The following is a 19,892-nucleotide window of genomic DNA, read 5'->3' as shown; positions in this document are numbered from 1 at the left end:
CTCTATTATTTAAGCCACTATGCCACCTCTACAATATTTGTATCTACAATCTTTATATCGACTTCCTTTAATATCCTCAGGTGCAACCCATCGTTTGTTTTTTTGCTTTAGTGACAGTTACTATATTTATTTCCTTTCCACTTTTGACCATTTTTGGTATTCTCTTAGGCTGCCATTTATGATTCCCCATTATTATTTCACTAGCTTCATTTTTCAAAGGTCCTATGTTCACTTTAGCTTCTCTCTTCCTTTTTATAAAAGTACAGAAGCTCTTAGTCTCTGATTTTATACTGCCTGCTATTTTACCCTCACAGTTAATTTTCTTTACATTCTTGGTGATCATTTATTGCCTTTTAAGATTTCCCGATCCTCTGCCATTTTTCCACCAATGTTTTTGCTGCAAAATCTCTTTCCCAGTCTATTCCAGCCATCTGTGTCCCCATTCTTTGCAATTATCCTGATTATGTTTTGGACAATTATTTCCAATTCAAGTTTCACTCTCAACTTGTTTCTTTGGGGATCTTTTACTTTGAAATCATTTATTGAATTTGCCACATTAAATATATCCTATCCAAAGTAGCCTGATCCCTGGTTGGATCAATTAGATATTGTTCTAGAAAACTGTCCCTCATGAGTACCTCTGCCAGTCTGATCTTCCCAATTTGCATGGGGATTGAAGTCAACCATGATAATATATTGCCTTTTTACATGCTCTCTTTATCTCCTATTTATTCTTTGTCCTACAGTGTAGCTACTTTTAGGAGGCTTGTACACTACTCCCACCCTTATCTTCTTCCCTTTCTTATTTCCAACCTCCATCCATATCGATTTTACATCTTCTGATTCAAGATTGTTTCTTGCTGTCACACTTACTCAATCCATTCCAACAAAACTATCCCACCACCCTTCCCTTCCTGCCTGTCCTTTGGAAAATAAGATTAGATTAGATTCCCTACAGTGTGGAATTAGGCCCTTTGGCCCAACCAGTCCACACTGACCCTCCAAAGAGTAACCCACACCCCTCTGACTAATGCACCTAACACTATGGGTACGTTAGCATGGCCAATTCACCTGACCTGCACATCTTTGGATTGTGGGAAGAAACCCACGCAGACACTGGGAGAATGTGCAAACTCCACACAGTCGCACAAGGCTGGAATCGAATCTTGGACCCTGGTGCTGTGAGGCAGCAGTGCTAACCACTGAGCTACTGTGATTTGAGGTCAAGATGCCTTCTGAGACATTGATGTTTAGTTATATCTAGGAACCTGAACTTTTGCCAACATTGCATTTATGGCCTCCTGCAAGCTGCATGTCTCTGTTTATCGGCTCTCTTTGAAGCAGGAGGCCTGTGAGGAGAAGTTTTCTCATGGTTATCTTGGCCCTCCTCTCTAGTCCAAAGTAAAATAGATAAAGCAGAACACATGATGCTCTGAATGCCCTCAGTGACAAGTGATGATCAGGTCCACAAATCTTCAAAATGATAATGATCACCTCCAAAATTGCAGAAATAATTTGTAAAATAGTAACATTAGGGCAACACAGTGACTCAGTGGTTAGAACTGCTGCCTCACAGTGCCAGTGACCTGGATTTGATTCCGCCATCAGGTGGTTGTCTGAGTGGAGTTTGCACATTCTCCCCATCACTGAGTGGGTTTCTTTCCACAGTTCAAAGATGTGCAGATTAGGTGATTGGGCAATTTAACATGGCCATAGTGTTTAAGGATGTGTAGGTTAGGTGAATTAGCCATGGGAAATGCAGGGTTACAGGGATGGGGTACAGGCTGCTGTTCAGAAGGTTGGTGTGGACACAATGGGATGAGTGGCCTATTTCCACACTTGTAGGGATTCTGTGATCGTAAAAAACTCTCAGGAAAAAATACTGTGAGCACAAACCTATCAAAAAAATTAGGCAAGGCAGCAAGTTGCGAAGCCTTAGTATTCAGGGAGCTTTATGCCTGTTATTCTTTCAGCTCTGTTGACTCTTTTCTCCTGCTTTTCTTAAGCCAATTCGATTTACTCCACGTGATACCAAGAAATGGTTGGAGGCACTGGATACTGCAAAGGGTACGGGCCTTGACCACATTCCAGGAACAGTACTGAAGACTTATATTTCAGAACTTGCTGCACCTCCATTCAAACTGTTCCAGAACAGTTACAACACTGGCATCTACCTGACAAAATGGAGAATTGTCCAGCAATATTCTGTACTCAAAAAGGCAGAACAAATTCAAGCCGGCTAATTAGTCTACCTTCAATCATTAGTAAAATGGTGGGAGGTGTCATCACAGTGCTATCAAGCAGCACCTGCTCAGCATAACCTGCTTAGTGATGCTCTGTTTGTGTTCCACCAGGGACACTCAGTTCCTGACCTCACTACAGCCTTGACTCAAACATGGGCAAAAGAGCTGAATTCCAGAGGTGAGAGTGACTGCCCTTGACATCAAGGCCACATTTGACTGAGTGTGGCATCAAGCAGCCCCAGCAAAAGTTAAGTTAATTGGTATCAGGGGAATATTCTTCACTAGTCGGAGTCATACCTGGCTCAAGTTAAGATGGTTGTGGTTGTTGTAGGTCAGTCATCCCAGATACAAGACTTCTCTGCTGGGGTTCCTCAGGGTAATGTCTTGGGCCTAACAATCTACTTCTGCCTCATTGCTGACCTTCCCTCCATCATAAGGTCAGAGGTGGGGACTTTCGCCAATGATTGCACAATGTTCAGTGCCATTTGCAACTCCTCAGATACCAAAGCAGTCCATGTTCAAATGCAACAAGATCTGGACAACATCCAGGCTTGGGCTGACAAGTGGTAAGTAACATTTGTGCCACACAAGTAAGAGGCAATGATTGCAAGACAGTGTCTCACCATTGTCTCTTTACATTCAATGTCACTGAATCCCAAACTATCAACATCTTGGGAATTGCTATTGACCAGAAATTGAACTGGACTAGCCATATAAATAGAGTGACTGTAAGAGCAAGTCATAGACTAGCAATTCTGCAGGCTGTAAGTCACCTCCTGACTCCCCACCTACCTAGATGGTTGCCACTGAACAACTCTGACACCGTACAGGACATAGCAGCAACTAGATTAGACCATATCTACAAACATTCAGTTCTTCCACGACTGACGCCACATTGCAGCAGTGTTTACTATCTACAAGGTGCACTGCAGAACTTAAAGATTCCTTAGACAAACCTGCAGCTATAGTAGCTCTAGGTTTATTGAAGGAATCTATCTTGTAGATTGTAAACACTGTTGCAATGTGGTGTCAGTAGTGGAAGGACTGAATGTTTGTAGATGTGTTCCAATCGAGTTGCTGCTATGCCCTGTATGGTGTCAGTTGTTCAGTGGTAACCATCCAGGTAGGTGGGGAGTCAGGGGGTAACCTACAGTCTGCAGAATTGCTAGTCTATGACTTGCTCTTATAGTCACTGTATTTATATGGTGAGTCCAGTTCAATTTCTGGTCAATAGCAACCCCCAAAATGTTGATAGTTTGGAATTCAGTGACATTGAATATCGAGAGACAATGGTGAGATAATGTCTTGTGATCATTGCCTCTTATTTGAAGGACAAGGGTAATGACAACACCATTACCTGCAAGTTCCCCTCGAAGCCATACAACATGCTGCTTGGAAATATGTTGCTGCTCTTTCACTGTCATTTGGGTCAAAATTCTGGAATTGCCCCAAAACAGCATTGTTGGTCTACCTATAGTGCATGGACTACTGAAGGCCAAGAAGGAGCTCACCACCACTTTCTCAAGGCAACTAGGGATTGGGACTAAATGCTGGTCCAGACAGCGATCTGATGTCTCATGAATTGATTTTTCAAATAGGCTGGTAACCCAAACAGAATTCAAGAATTTTCTTCCTACTAGCGCTGTATGGGTACTCATGTATCTGTACCTGTACAGCTCAGTGTGAGTTATTTTGAGATGAACAAGTCACCTGAATTATAGACTATGAAAGAAGATTTATTACCCATTATCGTCCTTCATCAGTAAATGAGAGTTATCAGTAAACAAGCCTAATAAAAAACAAGCTAATAAAACATGCCTGTGTGCTGCAGTAGTGATGCAACATTTAAGTGATTAATGAAACATGCATTTTCTTCGGTAAGTTGAAATCATGGTTTAAAGTTCATCTCACATTGGTGCTGTACTTTGATTTAAGACCAGTAAAAGTACAACTGAGGAACGCCCCCTTTTCTCCTCCCTCATTTAATTGCAGGACTTCCAATTCAGTCAGACTATCCTGGCACTCTTAACCATTCTTTGTTAACAGCTGGTTCACAACCAATCAGATGGACAACCGATGGCGCAACAACTGAAGTCACTTTTGCTTTGTTCGACTTCATCCTGGCCACAGATCGAATCAGAGAAGGAGAGAGGGTGTACCAGTGAGTGAATGAGAGTGAAACATTTCCAAAACGCAGGAAAATGGAAGGAAAAGGATTTTCGCCAAAATTTCAGGATATGACGCTGGTCACAGGGAAGGTATGTATATTTCAAGTTAAATAAAGTTTTTCAATAAATAATCTGTTTTGGAATTTACTTATCAGCTCTGTTTAAACATGGAGTTCTAAACAGGACAAAGTTCAGACAGAGGTTCAAGTATTGGCTGAGTTTGTGGATGTTATAGTATTTCAGAGCACATTCTGTTTTGCAGATTCCCTGTTAAAAAATGCATGTAACGCCTTTCAAAATTTCAGCAAATCACAAAGTTTTGTAAATGGGATATATATTGAAATTCATTCGTTATCAAGAAAGGCAGCAGCAAATTATTGTATAGAAAACTCACAAAAACAACACCGTCAGATAGTCTATGTTAGTGATATTGATTGAGCGGTGAATATTGACCAGGGAGAGCTCCATTGTGGTTCTTTCAATAAAGTCATGAGATCATTTACACCCAGCTGACAGAGGAGATGGACTCTCAGTTTAATTCTCCCCAAAAGACAGCCCTCCTTCAGTGTTATAAGGCAATGCCAGCCTAAATTCACTTGTCAAAGACTTTACTTTGGGATGTAAACCCATAACGTTTTTTTTATCAGAGGTTAGTGTGTTATATATCAGTTAATGCAAGTATCTTTAACTATCAGCAATGTGATGTTATAGTGGGAATACAGCGAAGTGACCCTAGTTTATTTCTTGAAACATGGAAATTCAGAAATGAGAGTCCTGACATTATGACAGGCAGTGGTTAAAATGGTAGCTAGCCACTGTATGGTCATTGCCAACACATTTGGGCATCCCGCCATTTTAGCTTTTCTATTTCTGGTGTGGGTAAGGGCCCCACCACACTTCAGTTGCGGTTCAATAATATTTTAAAATTGTCTAATAGTATAATTCTGACACTGATACAATTTTAACCCCAGACCCACAAGTTGAAGCCAAAGAGAGCCCAGAAACGTAAATATTGAATACATTGTTTTGAAGGTTTACTTGTGGGAGAAATGGAGCTGGAGTATTCCCCCAGTCCCAACAAGCAATCTTGAAACCTCTTGTAGTTTAATGAGATTCATATAATTGATCACATGACTCTTATATGAGAGAAAGAGAAGACATCAGTCTAGTATCAGCATGTGAAGACAGAAGTCTTAAGACACTACACGAGAGAGTTATATTCAATAATAGAAGATGTACAGGTGTAAATAAATCATAGAATCCCTAAAGTGTGGAAACAACCCTTCAGCCCAACAGGTTCACACTGATCCTCCAAAGAGTAGTCCACCCAGACCCATTCCCCTATCCTATACTTACTCCTGACTAATGCACCTAACCTACACATCTCTGAACACTATGAGCAATTTAGCATGGCCAATTCACCTAAACTGCACATGTTTGGATTGTGGGAAGAAACCTATGCAGACATGGGGAGAGCGTGCAAACTCCACACAGACAGTCACCCAAGGTTAGAATTGATTCTGGGTGCCTGGCATTGTGAGGCAGCAGTGTTATCCACTAAGCCACTGTGCTGCCCCACATATAAGTTCATAAGGGGGTGAAGAGCCTTAATTAGAGATAAGGAGTGAGCAACCTCAGGCTAGAGTGGATGCGCAGTCACTGACAGCCTGAGATACTCCAACTTTCAAAGTGCAGGTAGCCGCATTGGCTTAAAGAAACAAGAAAAAGCATGGTGTTCACTCAAGAATAAATTTCAAGGGTAGGAGCTGCAGTTAAAACAGGGTCCAAGGGACCCACTTCAAAAGCAAATATTCCAAAGGGATGGAAGTTTCAAAAGCTTTGATGGAGCAGCTGGGTAACAAGTGGAAGACTCCAAAAGCAGGTCAAACTCTTGGATGGCTTTGAGAACAAAACTAAAAAAGAGAAGACTCTATACGCATGGAAAAGTTCAATTAAAGAGCTACAGAAGGAGAACACTGAAGGAGGGAAGAAATGAACCTTGGAAGTCTTTGAAGTATGGCCCTGAACCAGAGATACACTGGAGAAAAACAACATAGGATTGTAAAACTTTGACAGTACTCAGGAAAAACCCAATTATTCACCCAGGTTAGAAAGGCACAATCGTCATTTTTATGTACTGAGGGTCCAATAGCTGATGTTATTCTGCCAGGATGAAGCGTGAGAGAAAATACTGCAGAGTACATTGATAAAAACATAGGTTTAGGATGAGAAGGAAAAAATTTAAAAGGGAAAAACCGGGTCAACATTTTCATGTAGAGGGTGGTGCCCATATGGAATGAGTTGCCAGAGGAAATGGTGGAGGCTGGTACAATTGCAATGTTTAAAAGACATCTGGATGAGTGAATAAATAGGAAGGGTTTAGAGGGATATGGGCCAAATTCTGGCAAATGGGGCTAGATTAATTTAGGATATCTGGTCGGCATAAGCGGGTTGGACTGAAGGATCTGTTTCTTTACTGTATATCTCCATGACTCTATGTACAAACGAAATTTACTGCTAGAATGGGTGAGATTTAATCAGAGATCTCAACATTTGTAGAGTCATTGGAAGCTTTTTTAGTGGATTTATTTATCAAACAGGATGTTGCAGGTACAGAGCTATGAAGGATGAATTAATTGGACACAATGTAATTGTCATTGTAAGGGATGAAGGAAGTTATCAGACTTTTTCAATACAAGGCCAAGTTACCTTGGGAACATTGGCTACGCAGGCTGAAATCAGGATCTTAAATTGTACACCACTGTGGAGAAACACCCTGGATTCTTCTGATATAGTCGGATGGGTTGGCCCCATATTGGTGCTGCTACCCTCCTGGAAGACCACCCAAATGCCAAAAGATCACATATCTGCCAGAACCCACAGGTGGCATCCAGTTTTGTGAAAAACTTGCTTGTGGCTAATTTTGATTCTAACTCTAAACCTAATCCTAATCCTCAGAGTATCTGTCAGACTTTCATTGAGAGACAAACTGGGATGAATTCCCCTTCTTAGTCCTTTGTTTAACACAATAAGGTGCACACACAATCTCCATTTATCTTGGGAAAGGTTACCAGCCCGGATCACCACTGTGTTAGCTCCACTGGCAACATGATGTTGTTATCAATCATGTTGTGTAATGGAAATGTTATTCTTTCCCTTCAAAGAATGAGGAATTTTCCTGGGAGTCAATGCCAATGGTTTTAACCTCTTCTTGGAATGAAATGGGATAATTCTGCTTCAACTTTTGAATAGTTTTAGAAATTCTTCTTTATTCTTCTATCATCTTAATTCTGAAATAACATATCTACTCTTTTTAAGAGACTGAGATGTATATAAACATTACTGTTTACTGAGGGGGTGGCACAGTAGCTCAGTGGTTAGCACACATACCTCACAGCGCCTGGGACCTGGGTTCGGTCGTACCCTTGGATGAGTGTGTGGAGTTTGCACATTCTTCCCTTGTCTGCGTGCGTTTTCTCTGGGTGCTTGTTTTCCTCCCACAGTCCAAAAATGTGCCAAGCTAAGCTGCCCATCGTGCTCAGGGATGTGCAGGCTAAATGGATTAGCCATGGAAGTGCAGGGTGACAGGGTCTGGGTGGTCTGCCCTTGGGAGGGTCGATATGGGCTAGATGGGACAAATGGTCTGCTTCCACACTGTAGGAAATCTCTGCTTCAGTGAAAGAGGTTATCTGCTTCCTCAGACTATGTAATGTTTCACTGACATTTTCACCCTCACATTGGGCTGACCATTTGCAGTGATTTGTACACATACCTGAAGACCTGTGTTTTACCTGGACTTTGGAGATTTATGGTAGCTGATCTGATTCCCATAAACTTGACTTATAGCAAGCTGTCTGTCGGTATTGAAACAGATGCTTATGTGTAAAATTTATATTTTTTTCAAAGCCTTGTACATTCAAGCTTATGGTCCGGAATCAGTTTCTATGGTTTTTTTGCCCTCAGCTGAAAGTATTGTCTTTACCTTTTGTTCTGTATTTTTAACTGCTTAAATTGTTTCATTGTTGCATGACTTCCATTTCTTGTTTTATTGTTGCAGAATGTTAGCTTTGTTTTTGAGATGGTGAAATGCTGTTTTTTAAATAACTTTTGCACAATTTTCTGAAGCGTCCCAACCTGGCACACTTATAGCTCTTAGCTCCCTCTGCAGGACATTTGTTGCATTTGTTATTCTGTTTGAATCCAAGGAGAATGTGAGCCTTGTTGTGAAAGACAAAAGAACTGCAGAAGCTGGAATCTGAAATACACAGGCAGAAGGTTGGACGAACACAGCAAGCCAGGTAGCAGCAGGAGGTGGTGAAGTCGATGTTTCGGGTGTAGCCCTCCTTCAGGACTGGAGGTGGGTCGGGGAGCTGCAGATAAGGGCAGTGAAGGAGGCAGGTGGTGAAGTGGGGATAGGTGAAGACAGGTTAAGGGTACGACCTGGTTAGTCAATGGGAGGAATGAATTCAGTTGGTGGCAGGGAGCAATAGAAGGGAGGGGGCGGGGCTGGGATGGGAATCGGGGGATGGGGAGGGAGGTTATTTGAATTTGGAGAATGTTGAGACCTCCAGGCTGCAGCCTGCCCAGGTGGAAGATGAGGTGTTGTTCCTACAGATTGCATTGTGGTTCATTTTGGCAATGGAGGAGGCCAAGGATGGTCATGTCAGAAAGGGAGTGGTTGGGGGAATTGAAATGGGCGGTGACTGGGAGGTCCAGTCAGCCCCCGCGGACCCAGCTGTGATGCTCGGTGAACTGTTCCCTAAGGTTACATTTGGTCTCCCCAGTGTGGAGAAGACCACATCTGATGCAGTAAACTGGTTGGAAGGGAGGCAGGTGGACCTCTGTCTCATCTGGAAGGATTGTTTGAGGCCTGGATGGAGGTGAGGGGGGTGGTGTACCAACAGGTATTACATCTTTTCTGGTTGCAGGGGAAGGTACCTGGGAGTTCAGGGGGGGTTCATGGGAAGAGTGGTGCACACCAAGGACTGTCAAAGTGAATGGTCTTTGCAGAAGGCATAGAGGGGTGGACGTTCTTGGTGGTGGGGTGTAGTTAGAGTTGGCGGAAGTGTTTAAGGATGATGCATTGGATGCGGAGACTGGTGGAGTGGTAGGTGAGGACCGGGGAACTCTGTCTTTATTGCGTTGGGGGGGGGTGAGTGGGGGTTTGGTTAGAGCAGTGCAAAGAGGAATGGAGGCAGTGCAGTGGAGGTCTGTCTGGATGACGGGGGGAAGAAAAGCATGTTGTTCAAACTAAATAGACATCTGGGAAGGTCGTGAGTGGAATGTCTGCTCATCCGAGCAGATGCGGTGGAGGCGGGGTAATTGGGAGAATGGGATGGAGTTCTTACATGATACTAGTTGGGAGGAGGTGTAGTCCAGGTAGCTATAGGAGTCTGTAGGTGTGTAATAAACATCCATCTGGAGCCTGTCACCGGAGATGGAAATGGTGAGATTAAGAAAGGGGAGGGAGGTATCCAAGGTGGACCAAGTGAATTTGAAGGCAGGGTGAAAATTGTGGGCAAAGTTGTTGAACTGCTCCAGTTCATCAGTGAAAAGCATCAAACTGCATACAGCGCTCCTTACTAATGGTAAATTCAATGAGAAAATTCATATTTTCCTTATCTAGTCTTAAAGAAGAGAACCTTTGGAAAAAAAGGTCAATAGTACAATTGGAGACAGGAACAAATTGCAACTTTTGAAAGGATAAAGGAGAAGTTATTTCTGCTGATATTTTAACGCATTGCAATCCAGACTTATTTACTGTGAATGCATCATCCACAGGAATAGGAGCAGTATTCATTCAAGTATAAGCTAATGGAACATTTTGCTTTGAAAACTGTAATAACTCAAGGAGTGTGACTGGAAAGGAATGTCATTTATTGTTTAACACCAAAAACTACTTGTGGCAGCCATAGGCCAGCCCCAGTTCTGCAGACCCATCCACGGGGTCTGCTTTATATTTTTAACTTCTTTTTCATATCCAGAAGTGCGTATCACACACAACCAAAAGCTTGTCCAGCACCAAATCACTTTGACTCTTTTTAAAACTACTAACCACCACCACCAGTATTGTCCATGCAGCCAATTAGGTATTTACATGAAAAGCCCATTAAAGCTAATGTAAACCATCAAAAGTGAGGGAGAGGTTAAGGGAAGGGGCAAAATCAAAATGGAGTTGCATGAGGATATAAAGCACTATATCCCCTGTGGGGCCTACCTCTCTCTAAATGCATGGAGTGTCTCGGTGGAGATCAGGTGCTCCCACCCCAAAGACACCCAGACGTTGATGTAACCGCAGAAAAGGGGCAGGTAGTCAGCAGAAATGACCCCCTCCACAGCCCACTGCCTGGACCTGTCAATAGCAAACCTGGCCAGGACCAGGAGTAGATCCACTGACTTGCCCACACTGGGTGCCCAAAGATCAGGAGCACAGGGCTGAAATGGCTGGGTCTGCCTGAGAGGTTTTTATTCCTGTATGGGATATGGGATTAATGGGTAAGGCCTGTATTTGTTGCCCATCCCTAGCTGCCCTTGAACAGATTGGCTCTCCAGGTCATTTCAGAAGGCAGTGAAGGTCTGGAGTGCATGTGGAGGTCAGACCAGGTAGATACAGCAGACTTCCTTCCCTCAATGACATTACTGAATCAGACAGGCATTTACAGCAATTGGCAGTGATTGCTGTCTGGGCTGCTTCTAATTCCAGACGTTTATTAAATTCAAATTTCACCATCTGAAATGGTGGGATAATAACTCCTGTCTCCCAGACATTAGCCTGGATCCCTGCTTGCTAGTCTCGTGACATTAACCCTATACCACTGCATCACCTTGCATCTACTTTATTCTCTTTTGTACTTTTTTACGCACAATTGAATGATTTTTTTCCCATCATCAAATCACCACGACTATTCTTCTGTTTTAAGCTATTAACCGGCACCAGTAAACTCCTCCCTGGCCCACCTTGTAGCTAACTAGATACTAAAGGCAATACAAACTATCAAAAGGGAGGGAGAAGTGGAGGGCGCTAAATTACAATAGACAGAGTCTGCTTTATGAAGGGCTGAGGTCATGAGTTCTAGCTGGGTAGGCCATTGCCTGTTACCTAGGGGACTCATTCTCAATGAGCTCCAGACGGAGATAAATTTGTGATTCCCCTTGGGCCTAGAAGGGGACCCTCCAAGTCCAAGGTTCCCCCTTGATCCTGTGATGATGGGGTTTCCTGCATCATTTTGCACATGGTCCTATTCCTGTTGCCTTCCAGATTTGGTTGAATGCTGTATCATAAATAGGACATATGTCTCTTCTGTGAAGACTGGTGAAGAGTCACTGCAAGGGGCTTGCCCTCAGTGATTTGTCCATCAAAACTGTCCACTGTGGAGCGTTTCTGTTGGAGATGGTCAATATCTTTTCTTTGTTTTTTAACAATCTTCTTCCTGGTTTTGACCTTGTCCGATACTGATCCCATTTTTTTCTACGGATAAGTCCCAGGGTCCTCGGACTGCTGTCACCAAAGTTCCTTATGTAGACTGTAACTCCTTGTTATAAGTTTTGAGAGTTAAGAGAAACTTCAACTCCGTGTGGTCCCCGGAGCCAAAGCCTCTTTTTCTGGCTTTCGCTTTCTCTTTGATGCCCTTTGGTAATCCATCCTTGTCAATTCTGTACCTGAGGTACGTTACCTCATTTACCTGGAACACATTTTCCTTTTTATAGCTCTTTATCAGCCTGAGAAAAATGCCATAAGGCCTCTTCCAAATTCTCCATGTGTCCTTTGCAATAGCTCCTGATATTACAGTGTCATCCAGAAAGACTGCCATTGTGGGCGCTCCTTGAAGGATGTTCTCTGTTTTCCATTACCCTTTGAAAGATGGTGCAAGTCATTGATATCCTAAATGGCAAGCAGTGTACTCATACAGTCCTTTGTGCATATTTAGAGGAACATACGTCCTGGATGACTTGTCAAGCTCCAGTTAGAGATAGGTGTCGCTCATATTCAATCTAGAAAATATGTGACCCCCACCTCCTAAGCCAGCTCTTAACATAAGCCTTTTACATGTGGCACAGGGTATCTGTCTAAGTGGGAAACTCTGTAGATGATCAACGCACAATCCCCACAGAGAGGGACTGAGTTGTCAGGTTTTACAACTGGTACTACTGGCGTGTCCCGTTTAGCAAACTGCACTGGGCATTTGATGTCCAGTTCCTTTAGATGTTCCAATTTGGCCTCTACTTTGGCATGTGGGAGTAGGCGAGCAGGCTGGTTCAGTTCTTTGATTGTAAAGCTGTGAAAACCAAAGTTATCCTTTTACACAATAATCCCTTCTTTGATTTTCAGAATCTTTAACTTATCTAGACTACTGCACTCCACCCAACACCTGGATAGAGGAAAGGCATATATTTATACAGCACCTTAATATCCAAAAAAAAACCTCAAACTGTTTCACATTTAATCAATTTCTTTCAAGTGCAGTGGCTGATGTACCTGTGTGTACCTCAGTAACCCATACTATACAGAGCAAGATCCCAAAAGCTGCAAATAAATGTGCTTTATAAGGTTTTGATTGAGGGTGGACTTCTGAACACCTACTTTTCAGAAAGCCTCAATCCTCCTTTCATATCTGGTGAAGCTCTCCTGGAATGATTTGCACTCCTGAAAATATCAAAAGAAGCTTGACTGATAGATAATTTGCTCTTTCCCCCAGTCCCACTCCCTGGAGCACATTCATCCTTTTCTCTAATTCATTGTACCCCTGAACAGAACTTCCTCATAGTTTGGTTTTTTGGAAAAAAAAATATAAATAAGTCGAAACACGATGCAGTAAATATTGCACACTTGAGGGAATAGGGAACGATGAACCTCAGGTTGCCGTATCTGTCCACCACTGGATTTCCTCACCTCATGACTAGATCTGGCCATTATCACTTGCAGTTTGCAGGACCTTACAGCACTTAAATTGGCTTTAAAAGTATGTCATTGGCTGTGATTTGCTTTGTGTTGATCAGAGGAGATGAAAGGCACTATATAAATGTTCTTTTATTTAGCTTTATCTATGTCTTTCTGTCATTGCCCCTTCTCCACGGTTCCATACAGTGTAGCAATAGGCCTTACAGTCATAGGGATCTGCAACTCAGAAACTTGCGCATCATCCCATCATGTCTGTGCCAGTCATAAACAGCCATGTAACTATTCTATAAGACCATAAGACAGAGGAGTGGAAGTAAGGCCATTCGGCCCATTGAGTCCACTCCGCCATTCAATCACGCCATTCTAAACCCATATTCCAGCTCTTGGCCCATACCTTTGTGTGCCTTGGCATTGCAAGTGCACATCTAAATACTTCTTACATGTTATGAAGGTTTCTGCCTCCTCCACCACCCTTACAGGCAATGAGTTCCAGATTCACACCAGCCTCTGGGTGCAAAACATTTTCCTCACATCTCTTATCCCTTACCTTAAATCATTGATTCTTCAATGGGAACAGTTTCTTCCTGTCTACATGATTTATGTCCCAGATAATTTAGTACATCTCAGTTCTGGCCCCTCTCAATCTTATACTCTTTCAATCTCCTCTGCTTTAAGGAAAACCACCCCAATCTCTCTTTGTAACTGAAACGCTCCAGCTCAGGTAACATCCTGGTAACTCTCCTTTGACCCTCTCCAGTGCTATCACATCCCTCATATAAGGTGAATTCTAAAATTGAACATGATATTCTAGTTGTAGCCTAACCAATGTTTTATATAGTTCCAGCTTAGCCTGCCTGCTCTTAAACACTATGTCTTGGCTAATACATGCCAAATGTCTTAACCACTTTATCTACCTGTACTTATACCTTATGGGTCTGGTATACATGTGCACCAAGGTTCCTCTTATCTTTGCTGCTTCCCAAGATATTATATTAATTCCAAATCTAACCATTTTTTTAAACCAAAGGATGCTTTGTAGGTCATTTCCAATTCATGATAGTCTGACTTACAAACACTCATTCTTACAAATGAAATCTCATAAAGGGGGGTATTAATATTACTTTTAAATATCTGACATGCAAACATTTCCTAGTATTTATGAATGATGATTTTATATTGTCTTGCATTACGTTCAGACTTGCATACAAATCAACTTACGAATGTGCTCAAGAATGGAACCTGTTCTCAAACCATGGATCGCCTGCAGCTTTTTTTAGGTGTCAGTTTCAAAATTTGAGGTTGAGACTTTGTTTAGGAATCTTAATCAGAATGCTATTGACTAGCTGGATATTGGTTAGTTGAATAGTATGCTACTCTGTTACAGTATATAGGCACTTGCAAGTGTTCTATAATGAAATTGCAGCCAGGCAGATAGAAATTGAAAATTAAGCTGGCTTTCAGCTACCATTTGAGTGTGAATTTTGTAATTAAAATTTCTTATCTTGTAGGTGATTTTCATTATTATTTTTGATTCAATATTTTGTTTATCAGTTCCTTGAACTTTTCACTAATTTAGAACTAACAAAAATAATTAGTTTTATGCCTGGAGTGATAATAGTGAAAGATATCATTTATGAGTGTTGTAAAAACCATGTTTGCTATGTACTTACTGCAGCAAACACTCTCTCATGTTGTTTTGTAAGGTTTAGATGTCATGCTTAATCATATCAAAACTTATTTTAATGATTCACTAATTAATTCAAATGTTTGTGAGTTGCTTCTATATATCTTTGAGGTTTGATTAGATTAAATTCCCCTACGGCCCAACACGCCCACACCGCCCGCCCGAAGAGTAACCCACCCAAACCTATTTCCCTCTGACTAATGCATCTAACACGATGGGCAATTTAGCATGGCCAATTCACCTGACCTGCACATCCTTGGATTGTGGGACAAAACCGGAGTACCCGAAGGAAACCCACGCAGACATGGGGAGAATGTGCAAACTCCACACAGACAGTCGCCCAAAGCTGGAATCGAACCTGGGTCCACTTAACATACATTTGATCTATAGCTCTGACCCACTCATCCATTTTCTTTTACAGTGTTGAATATACCATTCAGTGTAATAAAATTTATGTCATATCAATAGCCATAATAAGGCATTCTGTCTAAATTATATGAGCTGGGGTTTTGTTGAAGCAAGGCTGCACCCCTCTCCCGATGGGCAGTTTAAATTAGGCAACAAATCAGACAGATGACTACTGCACAGTGCTGTGATGTAGGTCACCAGGCAGGCACCAATCACATTGAGGTATTAACACAGCAAAGCAAGGAGTTAAAAGAACTTCACTTTTAAGTTAAAATTTCAGCTAGTGAAATAAATGTACTACTGCATTAAGATGGGAGCTAAAATGAAGACATATGGCTCTTTAAAAGAGTAAAAATTGTTTTAAGTATATGTGGTAATTTTATTAGCAGCATGACACTCCATGAAAGTGAAATAGGCATCTTGGTTTAGCAATAATTGTGAAGTTGCTATACTGTTAAAAATTACATCTCATTCGATAAGTGCAAATTCTTTACAGTGAGGCAAAAAGTGCAGGTGTAGGATTCTTGTTGATTCATGAAAAAAAAATTGTAGATTGCAATCTGTAGGTGCATAAGAACATAAGAACCAGGAGCAGGAGTAGACCATCTGGCTTCTTGAGCCTGCTCCGCCATTCAATAAGATCATGGCTGATCTTTTTTGTGGACTCAGATCCACCTATCCTGCTCACCCACCAAAACCCTCAATTCCTTTACTGATCAAAAATCTGTCTTTTTGCCTTAAAAACATTCAATGAGGTAACCTCAACTGCTTCACTGGGCAAGGAATTCCACAGATTCACAACTCTCTGTGTGAAAAAATTCCTCCTCAACTCAGTCATAACTCTGTTCCCACTTATTTTGAGGCTATACCCCCTAGTTCTAGTTTCACCTGCCAGTGGAAACAATCACCCTGCTTCTATCTTATCTGTTCCCTTCATAATTTTGTATGTTTCTACATGATATCCCTTCATTCTTCTAAGTTCCAATGAGTAAAGTCCCAGTCTACTCAATATCTCCTCATTAGCCAACCCTTTCAACTCCAGAATCAACCTAATGAAACTCTTCTGCACCCCCTCCAGTGCCAATACATCCTTTCTCAAGGGTACCTCTACAATGTATTATCCTATAGAGCAGCAAAAACTTCTGGATTTCTGTGTTATTCTGCACATGTCCAAACTCCTGCAATTGCTGTAAGTTTCTATGGAATGATGACTGTGACACTAAGAGTTTCACCTCAACTATTGCAGGAGGTTGGGATGTGTAAAAAATGATGCCACTCTGAGATCAGCAAACAGGTCAGAGTACAAAGAGGAGAGGTATTCAAAGGGAGAGGTCTTAGACACTACATTAGAGAGCTGTATTTAATAACTTGTATAGGTGTAAGTAAAGAATGTTACAGTGAGCAGAGTGAGATAGCCTTACTGCAGTGTAAGTACTGGATTAGTGGTGCTGGAAGAGCACAGCAGTTCAGGCAGCATCCAACGAGCAGCGAAATCAACGTTTCGGGCAAAAGCCCTTCATCAGGAATAAAGGCAGTGAGCCTGAAGCATGGAGAGATAAGCTAGAGGAGGGTGGGGGTGGGGAGAGAGTAGCATAGAGTACAATGGGTGAGTGGGGTAGGAGATGAAGGTGATAGGTCAAGGAGGAGAGGGTGGAGTGGATAGGTGGAAAAGAAGATAGGCAGGTCGGACAAGTCAAGGAGGCAGTAACTGAGCTGGAAGTTTGAAACTAGGATGAGGTGGGGAAAGGGGAAATGAGGAAACTGTTGAAGTCCACATTGATGCCCTGGGGTTGAAGTGTTCCGAGGCGGAAGATGAGGCGGTAAGGACAAGCAAGAATGCTAAAGCAGTGGAAAAGCCAATTGAAGCCAACAACCTCTTACAGTGCAGACTGAATGTGTAGATACCTAAAGCCTAGCAATCCTAAGAAGTTTCTAACTATGCGAGTGGTGAGGCCTGCATCAAGCATATAATAAAGCATGTGACAGCAAGGGAACTCTTCACAGCCACAGTGTGAAGTCAGATATCAGCCCAAAAGATGCAGCTGCAACGCGGGAAGACTCCAAAGGCTAGGAAAGATCTTTTATAAGGTTTTGACAGTGTAACAAAGCGAGAAGCCTCTGAAGGGTGGGAAGGAACACTGGAAGACTTTGAAGCCAAAACCATACATTGGGAAGACCTTGGAGAACTGTTTCTCACTCTATTGGTGTATTGATGAGTTTTAAGGAAGGTAACAATGCCATCTTGTGCCCTAATTATCAGATCATGACCATTCCGAAGAAGGGTTACTGGACCCAAAATGTTAACTCTGCTTTCTCTCTAGAACTGCTGCCAGACCTGCTGACTATTTCCAACAATTTCTGGTTTTGCATCAGACCATGTCAGAGTATTTCCTTAAACAAATGACCAATATCTGGCCCCAATCTCTGCCTCAATAACATATTGGATCCAAAATGAGATCCTCCTTAGAATACAGAAAACATGACAATTTGTTGTCCCTGAAACCTATTACAATGCAATTTCTAATTAACTACTTTTTCAATGGCCATGACATTGTATAAATTGGTACAATTCTAGTGAAAACATCTTCTCCACATCCACTCTATCCAGGCCTTTCAGTATTTTGTAAGTTTCAATCAGATCCTTCTTTCTAAACTTCATCCAGTGCAGACCCAATGTCTTCAATTGCTCTTCAGATGATAAACACTTGATCCCAGGGATCATTCTTGTGAATCTCCTTTGGACCTTCTCCAAAGCATATCCTTAGATTCCTTAGATACAGGGCCCAAAACTGTTCACAATACAGGTATTCCAAATGTGGTCTGACCAGAGCTTTATACAGTGTCAGCAGTACATTCCTGGTCTTGTATTCTAGCTCTCTGAAATAGATGCTAACATTGCATTTGCCTTCCTAACTGAAAACTGAACCTACATGTTAACATTAAGGGAATCCTGAAATAAGACTCCCAAGTCTCTTTGTATTTCAGATTTCCACAGTCTTTCCCCATTTAGAAAATAGTTTGTGCCTCTGTTCTTCCTACCAAACCTCACACTTTCCCACATTGTAGTCCATCTGTTACTTCTTTGCCCACTCTTCTAGTCTGTCCAAGTCCTTCTGCAGCTTCCCCACTTCCTCAACACTACCTGTCCCTCCACCTATCTTTGTGTCATCTGCAAACTTAACAACAATGTCCGCCATTCCTGACCGTTAATGTATAATGTGAATAGTTGTGGTCCCAACACTAACCACTGTGGAACTCCACTAATAACTAATCTTGAAAAGGACTCTGTCATCCTGGCTCTCTGTCTTCTGCCAGTCAGCTAATCCTCTTTCATGCCAGTACCTTGTCCCTCACACCATGAGCTCTTAACTTATTTCACAGTCTCTTGTGCAGCACCTTGTCAAAGGCCTCCTGGAAATCCAAATAGAATCACATCTACAGGCCCTCATAAAATCCCTCCAGTGTGGAAACAGGCCCTTCGGCCTAACATTGACCCTCTGAAGACTAACCCACCCAGACCCATTCCTCTACCTGATGTTTAACCCTGGCTAATGCACCTAGCCTACACATCCCTGAACACTATGGGTAATTTAGCATGGCAAATCCATCTAACCTGTACATCTTTGGATTGTGGGAGGAAATCGGAGCACCTGGTGGAAACCCACACAGACACGGGGAGAACATGTTAACTCCACACAGACAGTCGCCTGAGGCTGGAATCAAACCTGGGTCCCTGGCACTGTGAAGCAACAGTGCTAACCACTGAGCCACCATGCTCTCCTTTGTCTAACTTATTCATTATCTTCTCAAAGAATTCCAACAAACTTGTCAGGCATAACCACCCCTTGATGAAGCCATGCTGACTCAGCCCTATTTTACCAAGCACTTTCAAGTACCCTGCAATCTCTCCCTTGATAATGGACTCTGAGATCCTACCAATGACCAAGGTCAGGCAAACTTGCCTATAATTTCCAAGTTTCTCCCTCCCTTCTTAAATAGGGATGTTGTATTTGCCATTTTCTAGACCATTGGGATCTTCCAACACTCCAGTGATTCTTAAAGGATCACCACAAATGCCTCCACAATCTCCTCAGCTATCTCCTCAGCTATCTCCTTCAGAAATATGAGGTGTAGTCCATCTGGTCTGAGTGATTGATCCACTCCAGATCTTATGCTTCTCCAGCACCTTCTCCAAGGGCTGGTCACTGCAATCACTTCTGCCCCTGATTTTCTTAATGTTCTGGGATGCTGCTGATACCTTACATTGTGAAAACCGATGCAAAGTTTAGTTTCTCTGCCATTTCTCTGTTCTCCAACCTCATTTTCCAATGGTCCAATGTCCACTCTTGTCTCTTTCTTATGTTATATAAAGCTGACAAACGCTTGTAATCTTTTTTATTACTTGCTTGCTTACCCTCATATTTTATCTTCTCCCCCTTATTACTTTTGTAGTTGTCCTTTGCTGGTTTTTAAAGGCTTTCCAGTCTTCT

The 19,892-nt window shown here is 42.2% G+C and overlaps 1 protein-coding gene across 5 annotated transcripts in view; it reads left to right on the top strand.

The window, feature by feature from the left end:
* Nucleotides 1-19,892, top strand: part of LOC140494513 (cyclic AMP-responsive element-binding protein 3-like protein 3) — a 100,565-nt gene that overhangs the window by 12,497 nt on the left and 68,176 nt on the right. For 2 of the 5 annotated variants that reach the window (XM_072593770.1, XM_072593775.1), the window contains exon 2: nt 4,290-4,501. The exons of 1 other annotated variant lie outside the window; for it this stretch is intronic. In XM_072593770.1, the coding sequence (XP_072449871.1) occupies nt 4,445-4,501 (57 nt within the window). In that variant the 5' untranslated portion in view covers nt 4,290-4,444. Of the gene's footprint in view, nt 1-4,218; nt 4,502-19,892 lie in introns of those variants that run through there. 2 more of the 5 variants (XM_072593773.1, XM_072593771.1) reach the window with 2 other exon arrangements.

The sequence above is a fragment of the Chiloscyllium punctatum genome, chromosome 24 (genome assembly GCF_047496795.1).
Source record: "Chiloscyllium punctatum isolate Juve2018m chromosome 24, sChiPun1.3, whole genome shotgun sequence".
Taxonomy (NCBI): domain Eukaryota; kingdom Metazoa; phylum Chordata; class Chondrichthyes; order Orectolobiformes; family Hemiscylliidae; genus Chiloscyllium; species Chiloscyllium punctatum.
The sequence above is the reverse complement of the archived record's forward strand: the minus strand, read 5'-3'. Positions and strand labels throughout refer to the sequence as shown.